The sequence below is a fragment of the Scyliorhinus torazame genome, chromosome 3 (assembly GCF_047496885.1).
Source record: "Scyliorhinus torazame isolate Kashiwa2021f chromosome 3, sScyTor2.1, whole genome shotgun sequence".
Classification (NCBI taxonomy): Eukaryota; Metazoa; Chordata; class Chondrichthyes; order Carcharhiniformes; family Scyliorhinidae; genus Scyliorhinus; species Scyliorhinus torazame.
Window position 1 is genome coordinate 218061711 of NC_092709.1, and position 12432 is coordinate 218074142.

The 12432-nt window shown below is 46.8% G+C and overlaps 1 protein-coding gene across 1 annotated transcript in view; it reads right to left on the reverse strand.

Moving 5' to 3' along the window:
• asah1b (N-acylsphingosine amidohydrolase (acid ceramidase) 1b) overlaps positions 1-12432 on the reverse strand; it is a 47014-nt gene that overhangs the window by 17674 nt on the left and 16908 nt on the right. The window contains exons 4-5 of the mRNA XM_072496888.1: positions 11755-11841; positions 10288-10366 (exon numbers count right to left, since the gene is read on the reverse strand). Of these exons, the coding sequence (XP_072352989.1) occupies positions 10288-10366; positions 11755-11841 (166 nt within the window). The remainder of the gene's footprint in view (positions 1-10287; positions 10367-11754; positions 11842-12432) is intronic.

The window sequence follows — 12432 nt, forward strand, 5'->3', positions numbered from 1 at the left end:
TCATGAACAGTCCCCACCGTGTCTCAAAGCCCTCCGCTGCTCCCCTCAACTCAAACTTGAACTTTTCCAGTCGGAGGAAGTCATACATGGCCCCCAGCCAGATCGCCACCCCTGGCGGTGTTGCTGACCGCCAGTCTAACAATATCCTTCGCTGGGCAATTAGAGAGGCGAAGGCCATGACATCAGCCCTCCTCTCCTCCACCAGCTCCAGCTTTTCTGCTACCCTAAAGATCACAAGCCTGACCTCTATCCCGACAATCCTCGATAGTGTCCCGAATATCGCCTCCCAGTATCTCTCCAATTTCTCACAGCCCCAGAACATGTGCGCATGATTAGCTGGCTCCCGCCCACACTTCTCACACTCATCTGCTACTCTGTGGAAGAATCCACTTATCCTCGCCTGGGTCATATGCACCCTGTGCACCACCTTAAATTAGATCAAGCTCATCCTCGCGCACGGGGAGGTCGAATTTACCCTGTGCATACACCAACCACCCCCACCCCCCCACCACCCCCCCCCCCCACCCCCCCCACCCCACCCCACCCCACACACCCAGCTCTACCTCCCATTTGTTCTTAATCCTCACCACCTGCGCTCCCCCCGCCAACTATATATATCCCCAACCCTCCCCTCCCCTTCCAGATCGGAGAGCAGCAACCGCTCCAACAGGATATACTCCAGCAGCTTGGGAAACCCTCTCCATTCCTTCTGCGCAAAGTCCCTCACTTGCATATACCTGAACTCGCTTCCCTTCGGCAACTCAAACCTCTCCCACAGCTCATCCAGACCTGCAAACTTTTCTTCCAGGTACAACATCCGAGAGATAGGATTTATGATTATTTTGAAAAACATAGTTTGATTAAAGATAGTCAGCATGGCTTTGTGAGGGGCACGTCATGCCTCACAAGCCTCATTGAATTCTTTGAAGATGTGACGAGACACATTGATGAAGGTCGGGCAGTGGATGTGGTGTATATGGATTTCAGTAAGGCATTTGATAAAGTTTCCCACGGTAGGCTCATTCAGAAAGTTAGGGGGCACCGGATACAGGGAAACTTGACTGTCCGGATACAGAATTGGCTGGCCGAAAGAAGACAGCGAATGATTATGGATGGAAAGTATTCTGCCTGGAGGTCGGTGACCAGTGGTGACCCTCAGGGATCTGTTCTGGGACCGCTGCTCTTTGTGGTTTCTATAAATGACTTGGAAGAGGAAGTAGAAGGGTGGGTTAGTAAGTTTGCCGATGACACAAAGTTTGCTGGAGTTGTAGATAGTGTTGAGGGCTGTTGCAGCTTACAACAGGACATTGACAGGATGCAGAGCTGGGCTGAGAAGTGGCAGATGGAGTTTAACCTGGATAAATGTGAAGTGATTCATTTTGGAAGTTCAAATTTGAATGCAGACTACAGGGTTAAAGGCAGGATTCTTGGAAATGTGGAGGAACAGAGGGATCTTGGGGTCCACGTACATAAATCCCTCAAAGTTGCCATCCAGGTTGATATGGTTGTTAAGAAGGCGTATGGTGTGTTGGCTTTCATTAACAGAGGGATTGTGTTTAAGAGCCGCGTGGTTTTGCTGCAGTTTTATATAACCCTGGTTAGACCACACTTGGAATATTGTGTCCAGTTCTGGTCGCCTCATTATAGGAAGGATGTGGATGCTTTGCAGAGGGTGTAGAGGAGATTTACCAGGATGCTGCCTGGACTGGAGGGCATGTCTTATGAAGAAAGGTTGAGGGAGCTAGGGCTTTTCTCACTGGAGCGAAGAAGGAAGAGAGGTGACTTGGTAGAGGTGTACAAGGTGATGAGAGACGGGGTTAGAGTGGATAGCCAGAGACTTTTTCCCAGGGCGGAAATGGCTGTCACGAGGGGGACATAATTTTAAGGTGATTGGAGGAAGGTGTAGGGGAGATATCAGAGGTAGGTTCTTTACACAGAGAATGGTGGGTGTGTGGAATGCACTGCCAGCAGAGGTGGTGAAGTCAGAGTCATTGTGGATATTTAAGTGAGTCTTGGACAGGCACATGGACAGCAGTAAATTGAAAGGGTGTAGGTTAGGTTGATCTTAGATTAGGATAAATGGTCGGCACAACATCGTGGGCTGAAGGGCCTGTACTGTGCTATGTTCTCTGTAACTCTCTCGCACTCACCAGCCCCACCTCCCTCCACTTCTTATACATGCCATCTGTCTCCCCCAGCTTCAACCCATGGTACCCACACAGTGGTGTTAACACCGACATCCCCTCCATCCTAAAGTGTCACCTCAATTAGTTCCACACCCTAATCGTGGATTGTATCACTGGGCTCACCGTGTACCTCACCATGACCCTCAGGCTGGACCCTCTACAGGACTCCTCCTCCATCTTAACCCACTCTAATTCCTCTCCTTCCCACCATCGTCTCACCTTCTCTGCATTCGCCACCCAATAGTAATGCAGCAGGTTTGGTAGCGCAAGCCCCCCTTTCTGCCTCTATCTCAAGTGGATAGAGCTGTGAAGAAGGCCTATGGTGTGCTAGCGTTCATTAACAGAGGGATTGAATTTAAGAGCCATGAGGTGATGATGCAGCTGTACAAAACTTTGGTAAGGCCACATTTGGAGTACTGTGTACAGTTCTGATCGCCTCATTTTAGGAAGGATGTGGAAGCTTTGGAAAAGGTGCAAAGGAGATTTACCAGGATGTTGCCTGGAGTGGAGAGTAGGTCTTACGAGGAAAGGTTGAGGGTGCTACGCCTTTTCTCATTAGAACGGAGAAGGACGAGGGGCGACTTGTTAGAGATTTATAAGATGATCAGGGGAATAGATAGAGTAGACAGTCAGAGACTTTTTCCCCGGGTGGAACAAACCATTACAAGGGGACATAAATTTAAGGTGAATGGTGGAAGATATAGGGGGGATGTCAGAGGTAGGTTCTTTACCCAGAGAGTAGTGGGGGCATGGAATGCACTGCCTGTGGAGGTAGTTGAGTCGGAAACATTAGGGACCTTCAAGCAGCTATTGGATAGGTACATGGATTATGGTAAAATGATATAGTGTAGATTTATTTGTTCTTAAGGGCAGCATGGTAGCATTGTGGATAGCACAATTGCTTCACAGCTCCAGGGTCCCAGGTTCGATTCCGGCTTGGATCACTGTCTGTGCGGAGTCTGCACATCCTCCCCGTGTCTGCGTGGGTTTCCTCCGGGTGCTCCGGTTTCCTCCCACAGTCCAAAGATGTGCAGGTTAGGTGGATTGGCCATGATAAATTACCCTTAGTGTCCAAAATTGCCCTTAGTGTTGGGTGGAGGTGTTGACTTTGGGTAGGGTGCTCTGTCCAAGAGCCGGTGCAGACTCAATGGGCCGAATGGCCTCCTTCTGCACTGTAAATTCAATGATAATCTATGATTAATCTAGGACAAAGGTTCGGCACAACATCGTGGGCTGAAGGGCCTGTTCTGTGCTGTATTTTTCTATGTTCTAACAGGGCCCTCTTCAATCTCCCCACCCTAAAAATTCCGAGATCGTTGCCTCCAGATTCCAGAATAAGGCCTTCGGGATATAGATCGGGAGGGTCTGGAATTCAAACAGGAACCTTGGCAGAACATTCATTTTAACCACCTGGACCCTCCCCGCCAATGTCAGGTGTAGCATATCCCATCTCCTAAAGTCCCCCCTAATCTCCTCCACCAACATAGTCAGGTTCCACTTGTGCATCGTTGCCCACTCCCCCGTCACCTGAACCCCCAGATACCCGACCTTTTCCTGGCTACCCTAAATGGAAACACCCCCAGATTGGCTCCCACACCCGCCACATTCACCGGAATCACCTCACTCTTTCTGAAATTCAACTTATAACCCTGGAAAGTTCCAAACTTCTCCAAGATAACCATAATTCTCTCCATACTCTTCAGTGGGTCTGACACAAACAGTAATAGGTTGTCAGTGTACAATGACACCCTACTCTCTCTCACAATCCCCTGCCATTCTACTGACTCCACAAGGGCCATCGCCAACGCAATCAACAAAATCAACAACGGACACCCCTGTCCCGCTCCCCTGTACAACCCAAAACTCGGTGAACTCATCTAATTTGTCTGTACATACGCAACTGGGGCCACATACAACAGACGCATACACGCCAGAAACTTCGGGCCAAGCCCGAACCTTTCCAGGATCTCAAACAGGTACCTCCATTCCACCCGATCAAAGGCCTTCTCCATGTCCATAGAGACTACTACCACCGGTACACGCCCCTTCGACAGGGTCATAATTACATTTATCAGCCTCCTGATGTTACTGGAGAGCAGCCTACCCTTTATAAAGCCCATTTGGTCCTCAGCGACCGCCCCTGGAACACATCCCTCCACTAACTTGGCCAACACGTTCACATCGTGTTTAACAGTGAAATAGGCCTATATGACCCATACTCCAGCCGGTCCTTCTCCTTTTTCAGGATTAGTGTGATCGACGGCTGGGTCAGTGTCTCCAGCAACTCCCCCTTGGCCAGCGCCCTGCTAAACATCCCCAGCAAGATGGCTATTCCCCTCGCTTTTGAATCAAATCCCGAGGGAAATACCTCACCCACCCACCCACTTCCTCAACCGGAGGTGTGCCTCCTGCAGAAAGACCACCCGCCTTCAAACTCCTCAAATGCACAAAGACCCAGGACCTCTTCACTGACCCGTTCAGTCCCCATACATTCCATGTTACTAATCTGCCCGGAGGCATACGTCTCCACTCCCCTCTATGTCCGCTATCATTCCTCTCCAATTCTACCTCCTTTAATTTCACCCTGAACTTGGCCAATCCAAGATGGCCCCCGTCTCTGCCCATGACCACGCTCCTACCCCAACTCTTGCAACGCCACGACCCCCCTCCAAACAGCCAGCCTGGCCATTCCTCGCAGACACCTCACCTACCTCACTTTTGTTCACCAGCATTACCTGCCAACCTGGTAGATTCTGCCCGAAAGACCCTCCTACCTGCCCCCCCCATACCTTTCCCTCCTTGGTCTGTGCAAACGGCTCCCTGTGGACCCCACCCTCCACCACACAAACAAAGACAATCCAAAAGCACAGGTCACTCCCTCCAAAAAGAAATAACACCACAGACGGCAGGGGGTGGGGGCAGTTAACCAATTACAAATTTATAACCCCCTAACAAACAACACCACCCAGCCCAAATACCCCCTCACCCTCCAGCCCCTCACAATATCCACATCATCCGACCTCTGATGTTCCAGCTCCTCCGTCTCCCATTGACATTCAGTTCTCATCCAATTTATGGTCTCTTATGAAGTCATCGGCGTTTCAAAATAATACTCCCAGCCATCAAAGGTTACCCCACAGTTTCGCCGAGAATAGTACCCCAAACTAACTCTGCCTTCAGTACAGCACTGCCTTGGCCTTGTTAAATCCGGCACACCTCTTCGCCAGCTCCGTGCTGATATCTTGGTAAATTCAGACCCGGTTCCCCTTCCATTCGCAGTTCCGCTTCTTCTGGCCTACCACAGGAGCTTCTCCTCCACAAATGTGTGGAGCCTCACAATCACCACCCACGGTGGCTCCCCCACTCTAGGCTCCTGCCCTAGGGACCTGTGCATCCGGTCCACCTCTGGGGTTTTGTCCAGCACTCCCTCCGCCAGCATCCTTGAAACGTATCTCGCGGCACTTGTACCTTCCAAACCCTCAGGCAAATCCACGATACGCAGGTTCTGCCTTCTGGATCTATTCTCCTACTCCTCTACTTTGCTCTCAGTGATTTGCAAAGGTCCACCAGGAACTCCACCTCCGCCTCCAACGCCACCACCTGATCACTGTGATCGGACATCACCTTCTCCATCTCCCAGATCTGTGACTCCTGTGCCTCGAGACATTTCTCCACTCGCTCCATCGATCCTTTCAGGGGAGCTACCGCTCCCTCGATGATCTTCGACCAGTTCTCGTGCATCCCCTTTCGTTCCTGGCGGACTCCTTTCTAATAAACGCCATTAACTGCGCCATTTTGGGCTTTCCAACTTGCGATGCCTCTTCCTCCTCCACCATTTCACACCTGTTACCGCGCCACAGGCCTCCTCCAGTTCCTTAGCCAGGTCTTTAACCATATTTTGCCAGGTCTGGTAACTAACAGACACACCACTCTCCTCCACACCTTCAGCTACACTTTCCTGTTGAAACTACCCCACTTTTGGGTAAAAAGAGCTCAAACCAACACCTTTCAGCCGGAGATGCCTGTGTGCAACCACTAACTCCATAGCCGCCACTGGAAGTCACACTTCCATTTTTGGTCATGTGTCATTATCAAGTACTTCCATGTCATATAATCATTGAATTCCTACAGTACAGACAGAGGTCATTCGGCCCACCGAGTCTGTGCCAACCCTCCAAAAGAGCACCCTGCCATCCCCCGCATCATCCTCAATGCCCCATAACCCCAGCTAACCTACACATCGTTGAACACTAGGGGGCAATTTAGGATGGCAAACCCAGTATCCTGCACATCTTTGGTCATGAATGGAAAGCGGGATAATAGCAGCATTTCAACACCCATCCCTCCCACAAACAGTCCCAACAATGGGCATCACCCCAATTTGAAGACTGTATCAAATTTAAGTGACTTTGTGTTTCCAATGCCAAGCTTGTTTATGGTACAGTTTTAGAACATACATACAGTGCAGAAGGAGGCCATTCAGCCCATTGAGTCTGCACCGACCCACTTAAGCCCTCACTTCCACCCTATCCCCGTAACCCAATAACCCCTCCTAACCTTTTTATTTTGGTCACTAAGGGCAATCTATCATGGCTAATCCACCTAACCTGCACGTCTTTGGACTGTGGGAAGAAACCGCAGCACCCGGAGGAAACCCACGCAGACATGGAGAGAATGTGCAGACTCCGCACAGTGACCCAGCGGGGAATCGAACCTGGGACCCTGGCGCTGTGAAGCCACAGTGCTAATCACTTGTGCTACCGTGCTGTTTTATTGAAATCAGAATTGAACAGTAAAGATATATGGGGTTGCTCCAACTAAAACTTAGATTGATAATTGATTTCCCAAATTTATTTCACCCTTTCATGCAAAGCGAGGTTCTTCGTATTAAACTTAAGCTAAAATATGGCTCAAGTTTGCAAAAATGATTAGAAATGGTTATATAGGATGCATAAGCAAATACTTACAGTATAATATAGTTCGGAGTTTGACTTAATAATTGATCAGTAATAGGATTTCCATGATTCAGAGTATTAGGGATACGGAATCATTGAGAATCATTACGATCATTACGGTCAGTTCATATCTATTTTAAAAGTCTACATAACAATCATGCTAATTCAAAATTGAGAGAAACTGATACATCGCTAAGCTGGTGTATAAATGAGAAAATTACAGCCTAAGGCATGCATCATCAAATCTGGTGTTGCAGTTAATCACGTGGAATGATTCTCGCATTAAACTAGAAAGGCAACCTCTAATGGTCATCTACGTCAGGAGTGAGAGCAACAAATTCTAAAGTTGAATTCAGTGGTGAGTAGGAGATAAACTCTGGGTAAGTAGTATACAACTATTACAATTTCGTTCAATTAAAAAAGTATGTTTAGGTCTTTAGCTGATTTGTTGTTGCACAGTTTATAATAATCTTTATAATTAAAAAAATATATATATTTTTTATTCTCCTTTTTCACATTTTCTCCCAAATTTACACCCACCAACAATAAACAATAATCAGTAACAAATATGTCAATCCCCATATCAATAACAACGATCCCATCCTCCCACCAAACCCCCAAACATTAGCCCGCATGTTCACATAAACAAATGACAAAAAGGAATCAGGGATCACCCATAGTCGTCATTAACACACACCGCCCCCCTCCCCCCCAGCCCTCTTACCCACACCCCCCAACTAATGTTCGATGTTATCCAGTTCTTGAAAGTGCATAATGAATAATGCCCATGAATTGTAGAACCCCTCCATCCTTCCCCTCAGTTCAAACTTAACCTTCTCAAGAGTCAAGAATTCCAAGAGTCAAGAAGGTCCCCCCGCCACACCAGAGCACAGGGTGGAGAGGTTGCTCTCCAACCCATCAGGATCCGCCTTCGGGCGATCAACGAGGCGAAGGCTACAACATCTGCCTCTGCCCCCGTTTCCAACCCTGGCTGGTCTGACACCCCGAATATGGACTCCTGGGGGCCCGGGTCCAGTTTCACGTGCACCACTTTAGAAATTACCCTAAAAACCTCCTTCCAGTAATCCTCAAGCTTTGGACAGGACCAAAACATGTGAACGTGATTTGCGCGCCCCCCCCCACAACGTTCGCACACATCTTCTACTCCTTCAAAGAATCGGCTCATCCTCGCCCTCGTGAAGTGTGCTCTGTATACCACCTTCAGCTGAATCAGCCCCAACCTCGCACATGAGGTGGAAGCGTTCACTCTCCGGAGCACCTCACACCAGAACCCCTCCTCCACATCCTCTCCCAACTCTTCCACTCACTTTGCTTTGATCCCTTCCAGTGGTGCCTTCTCTTCTTCCAAAATAGCCCCATAAATCGCCGACGTTACCCCCTTCTCCGGTCCCCATGTCGTCAGCACCTCCTCCAGCAATGTGGAGGCTGGATCCACCGGGAAGCCCTGTATCTCCTTTCTGGCAAAATCTCGAACCTACATGTATCTAATCATTTCCCCCTGCTAGTAATCTTTATAATCATAATAATCTTTATTGTCACACTCACCTGATGAAGGAGCTGTGCTCTGAAAGCTAATGATTCCAAACAAACCTGTTGGACTTTAACCTGATGTTGTAAGACTTCTTACTGTTGTCATAAGTAGGCTTACATTAACACTGCAATGAAATTACTGTGAAAAGCCCCTAGTCGCCACATTCCGGCGCCTGTTAGGGTACACAGAGGGAGAATTCAGAATGTCCAAATGACCTAACAGCACGTCTTTCGGGATTTGTGGGAGGAAACCGGAGCACACGGAGGAAACCTACACAGACATGGGGAAACGTGCAAACTCCACACAGACAATGACCCAAGCCGGGAATCGAACCTGGGACCATGGTGAGCACTGTGGAGCAACAGTGCTAACCACTGTGCTCCCATGCTGCCCAACATGAGGGGTCAGCTGCAAGTAAGCAGATGCTAGTTACTATATGGTTGGGGGCTGACTGACCAGTTGAAGCTGGTTATGCCCAAAGAGATATATAAAAGAGACACAGCTGTGTGAACTACAGTTCGAGCTGTGAATATTCACAGAATTATTGAAGACTTCCAAACTGAGAATTTGGGGATTGGACATTCAGTGTTGAACAAGGTGGTAGTGCCAGGTACACTAAATATTGCAAGACACAAAGTCTGAAGTAGAACAAACTACCCAACCCTATAAAATGGCAGCAGAGATGTGGGGGATTCAAATATCAGGTGTTAACTTGGGCAAACACCTGCAGGAAGGGCCACACTGTGTGCTCAAAATCTCAGAACTTGAGAAGGACGCAAGCTGATAACATCAGGGATGGAGAAACATTTCGGAATAGGAGTTTGAGACTGCAGTCACAACAGTGAGAACAGGAGAAAGTGGTGAAGGAGGAAAGGTGGCCGACTGTCTACGGCACAGGGAAAGCAGGAAGAAAAGGTTAAAATAATAAGATCCAGGGCAACTTATATTCTGAAATGTTAAGCTTTAATTTGGTGAGGGGAAAATGAGGACTCCGAGCTGAGCCAATAAATAAAAATCAGAGGCACCCATAACAAAAAAAAGAGATGAATTGAGGAGAGATAAATTAGTTAGTAGTGTCAAAAAGCCATGGATAGAGGTTAGAAACTCATTAAAATTGAAGGTCCTCCTATAGGTAAGGTAAAGTCGCCATAGTCCCAGATCACCATAGCCTTTTAGAGGGAGAGCTGACTTGTGGTGATTTAACCTGAGGATCACCTCAGGCGAGGGGCAAGATTGAGAAGGCCGGTATGGGAATTGAACCCATGCTGCTGGCCTTGCTCTGCATCACAAACCAGCTATCTAGCTGATAGCAAACTAAACCGGCTCCTGGTTTACTCCTATAAGAGTAATAATGAAAACACCAAGATAAACTATTTAGCCTTCAAGGGTACAATTGTTTGACAAACCTCATAATTCTTTGGGCAGGTAACAGACAAAAGTTGGAGGAAATACAATGGATTTAGTGCACATGAGGCAAGATTAATAAATCACAATGGCCAGATTAACAAGTTATACCATGTGATGCAGTCTAATCCAAGATTAAACTGACAACTGGTATGACAAATAGAATCTGTTGTACAAGTAAGAATCTTACCCAAGGGTACTCCCGACACATCCGCGATGCCCTTTAGCTCTTCATTAAATGGGGAAGGAAGTGTATCGACAAGTGGAGCCTGGAAGGATAAGAATTTTTGCACAATATTAAAATCTGAAAATGGCAAGGATTATTTTGTCAGATCTAATTTGTGCATTTCTCTCTTCAAATTGGGCACTTTGAAACAATTTAACTGAATAACTGACTCATCTTAAAATTAGTTTTTTAATTGAAAACAGACGATGTTGGAATTCAAGTCAGGTATTAAATAGAATGACAGTTGATGGTAGCAGAGATTCTTGCACTGTCTCCTGTCTATTTGATGGCTTCTATAGGCTACACTGGACAAGCAATAAACCATCTGGAGTTCAAACATTCAGGGTTGATACAAGAGCATGGTGTAGACTTCCTGCTGAGGGCACAATCTGCTATTCCATGCAAATTAGGCACATTTTAAGAAGTTTTTCCGCACTCCTCCATGTGTTTCCGTTCAAACTCATTTACATAGCATAAATAAAAATGTGATGAAACTGTACGATCAAGCAGCACTTTAAAAGGAATTTTAAAAACTGCTTTAAAAATACCCTTTATATTTAATAATAGCAAACTTGGCTAAGTTTGATTAATGAAAATGGGTTAACACAAAATAATTAAGTTAATGAGGGAGGCACGGTGACACAGTGGTTAGCACTGCTGCCTCACAGCGCCAGGGACTCGGGTTCAATTCCAGCCTTGGATGATTGTGTGGAGTTTGCACCTTCGCCCTGTGTCTGCTCCGGTTTCCTTTCAGTCCAAAGATGTGCGGGTTAGATGGATTGTCCATGTTAAAATTGCTCCTTAGCGTTCAGGGCTGTGCAGGCTAACAGGGATAGAGTGCGGGATTGGGCCTGGGCGGGCTGCTCTTTCAGAGGGTCGGTGTAGACTCGATGGGCCGAATGGCTTCTGCACTGTCGGAATTCTACAATTTCAGTATGAATCCACCACCTAATTCAAAATTACTGAAAATGACTTGCTATACTAGAACTATTTTCGAGTTAGACTGAGGTACAGTGGTAACTTTAAAAATGTTCTTGCAACCAAAAGATTCAGCATAATGTTTTGAGCCTTTGAGGGTCTGTAAATGAGTTCAGTTAGCGCAATTAATGATGATGATTAATTTACCCAGAGGGGTGTCCCCAATTTTGGGTGGCGTCTGCGCCACAATATTTTTAAAAACCAGCAAAAAGATCGCAGAGAAACTCGAGTTGCCGTGAATGCAATGTACACTTAAAGTTCTTGTGGGCTTTTGCACTGGTTATGCCAAAATGTTTTTTGGGGGCGGTGGGCGGATTTCACGGAGGAAGCCAGTGGAATCAAGCAGAAACTCCAGGCCGAGATATTCAAACGGTCAGTTACAGGACAGTCCCATATCATTTACAAATATATAAACCTTGTATGTTGGAACCAAAAGTGAAAACACATCCGTACCAAACCTTTATCCACCAGTTCAATCAATTTTCCACTTGGAAATAAATCGTTTGCCAAGTCCTTGATCACCTGGATTAAATTGGTCAACTGAAATTAATCGAAAAGTTGCTTTGTTAGATTACATAGCATTTGGCAGCATAATAAAATTTCAAACTAGCTAAACAGCATACAGCAGCAAATTAAATAAACTTTTGTCAAAGTCTGATAGTGATTGGTGGTGCTAGTGAGGAGGGAGGGAGAGTAGAGGGTGATTGGTGGTTCAGTGAGGGAGAAAAAGAGGGAGAAGGGAGTGACTGATGGTCCTGTGGAGGAAGGGAGGGAGAGTGATTGGTGGTGCATGGGAGGGAGAGTAGAGAGTGATTGGTGGCGCCGGTGAGGAAGGGAGCAGAGAATGATTGGTGGAGCTGGTGAGGGTTGAGGAAAACGAGAGCGAGTAAGCGACAATTCTTAGATCCAGCATTTTCAAAATGACCCAGTTCTCATTTATTTTGAAGAAAAAAGGTTTTATGGCAGCCATTTGTACACAATATTGGTAAGCATTCAGTTTACATTGTAAAGATATGCACTTTAACATTTTTACCCTTATGCTCATGTACTGAAGTGAAAGCAGGTTAAACCAATCTTTTACGAAAAAGGAAAGCAAATGTCAGTGATTACTGTGTATTGATATTGTGTTTT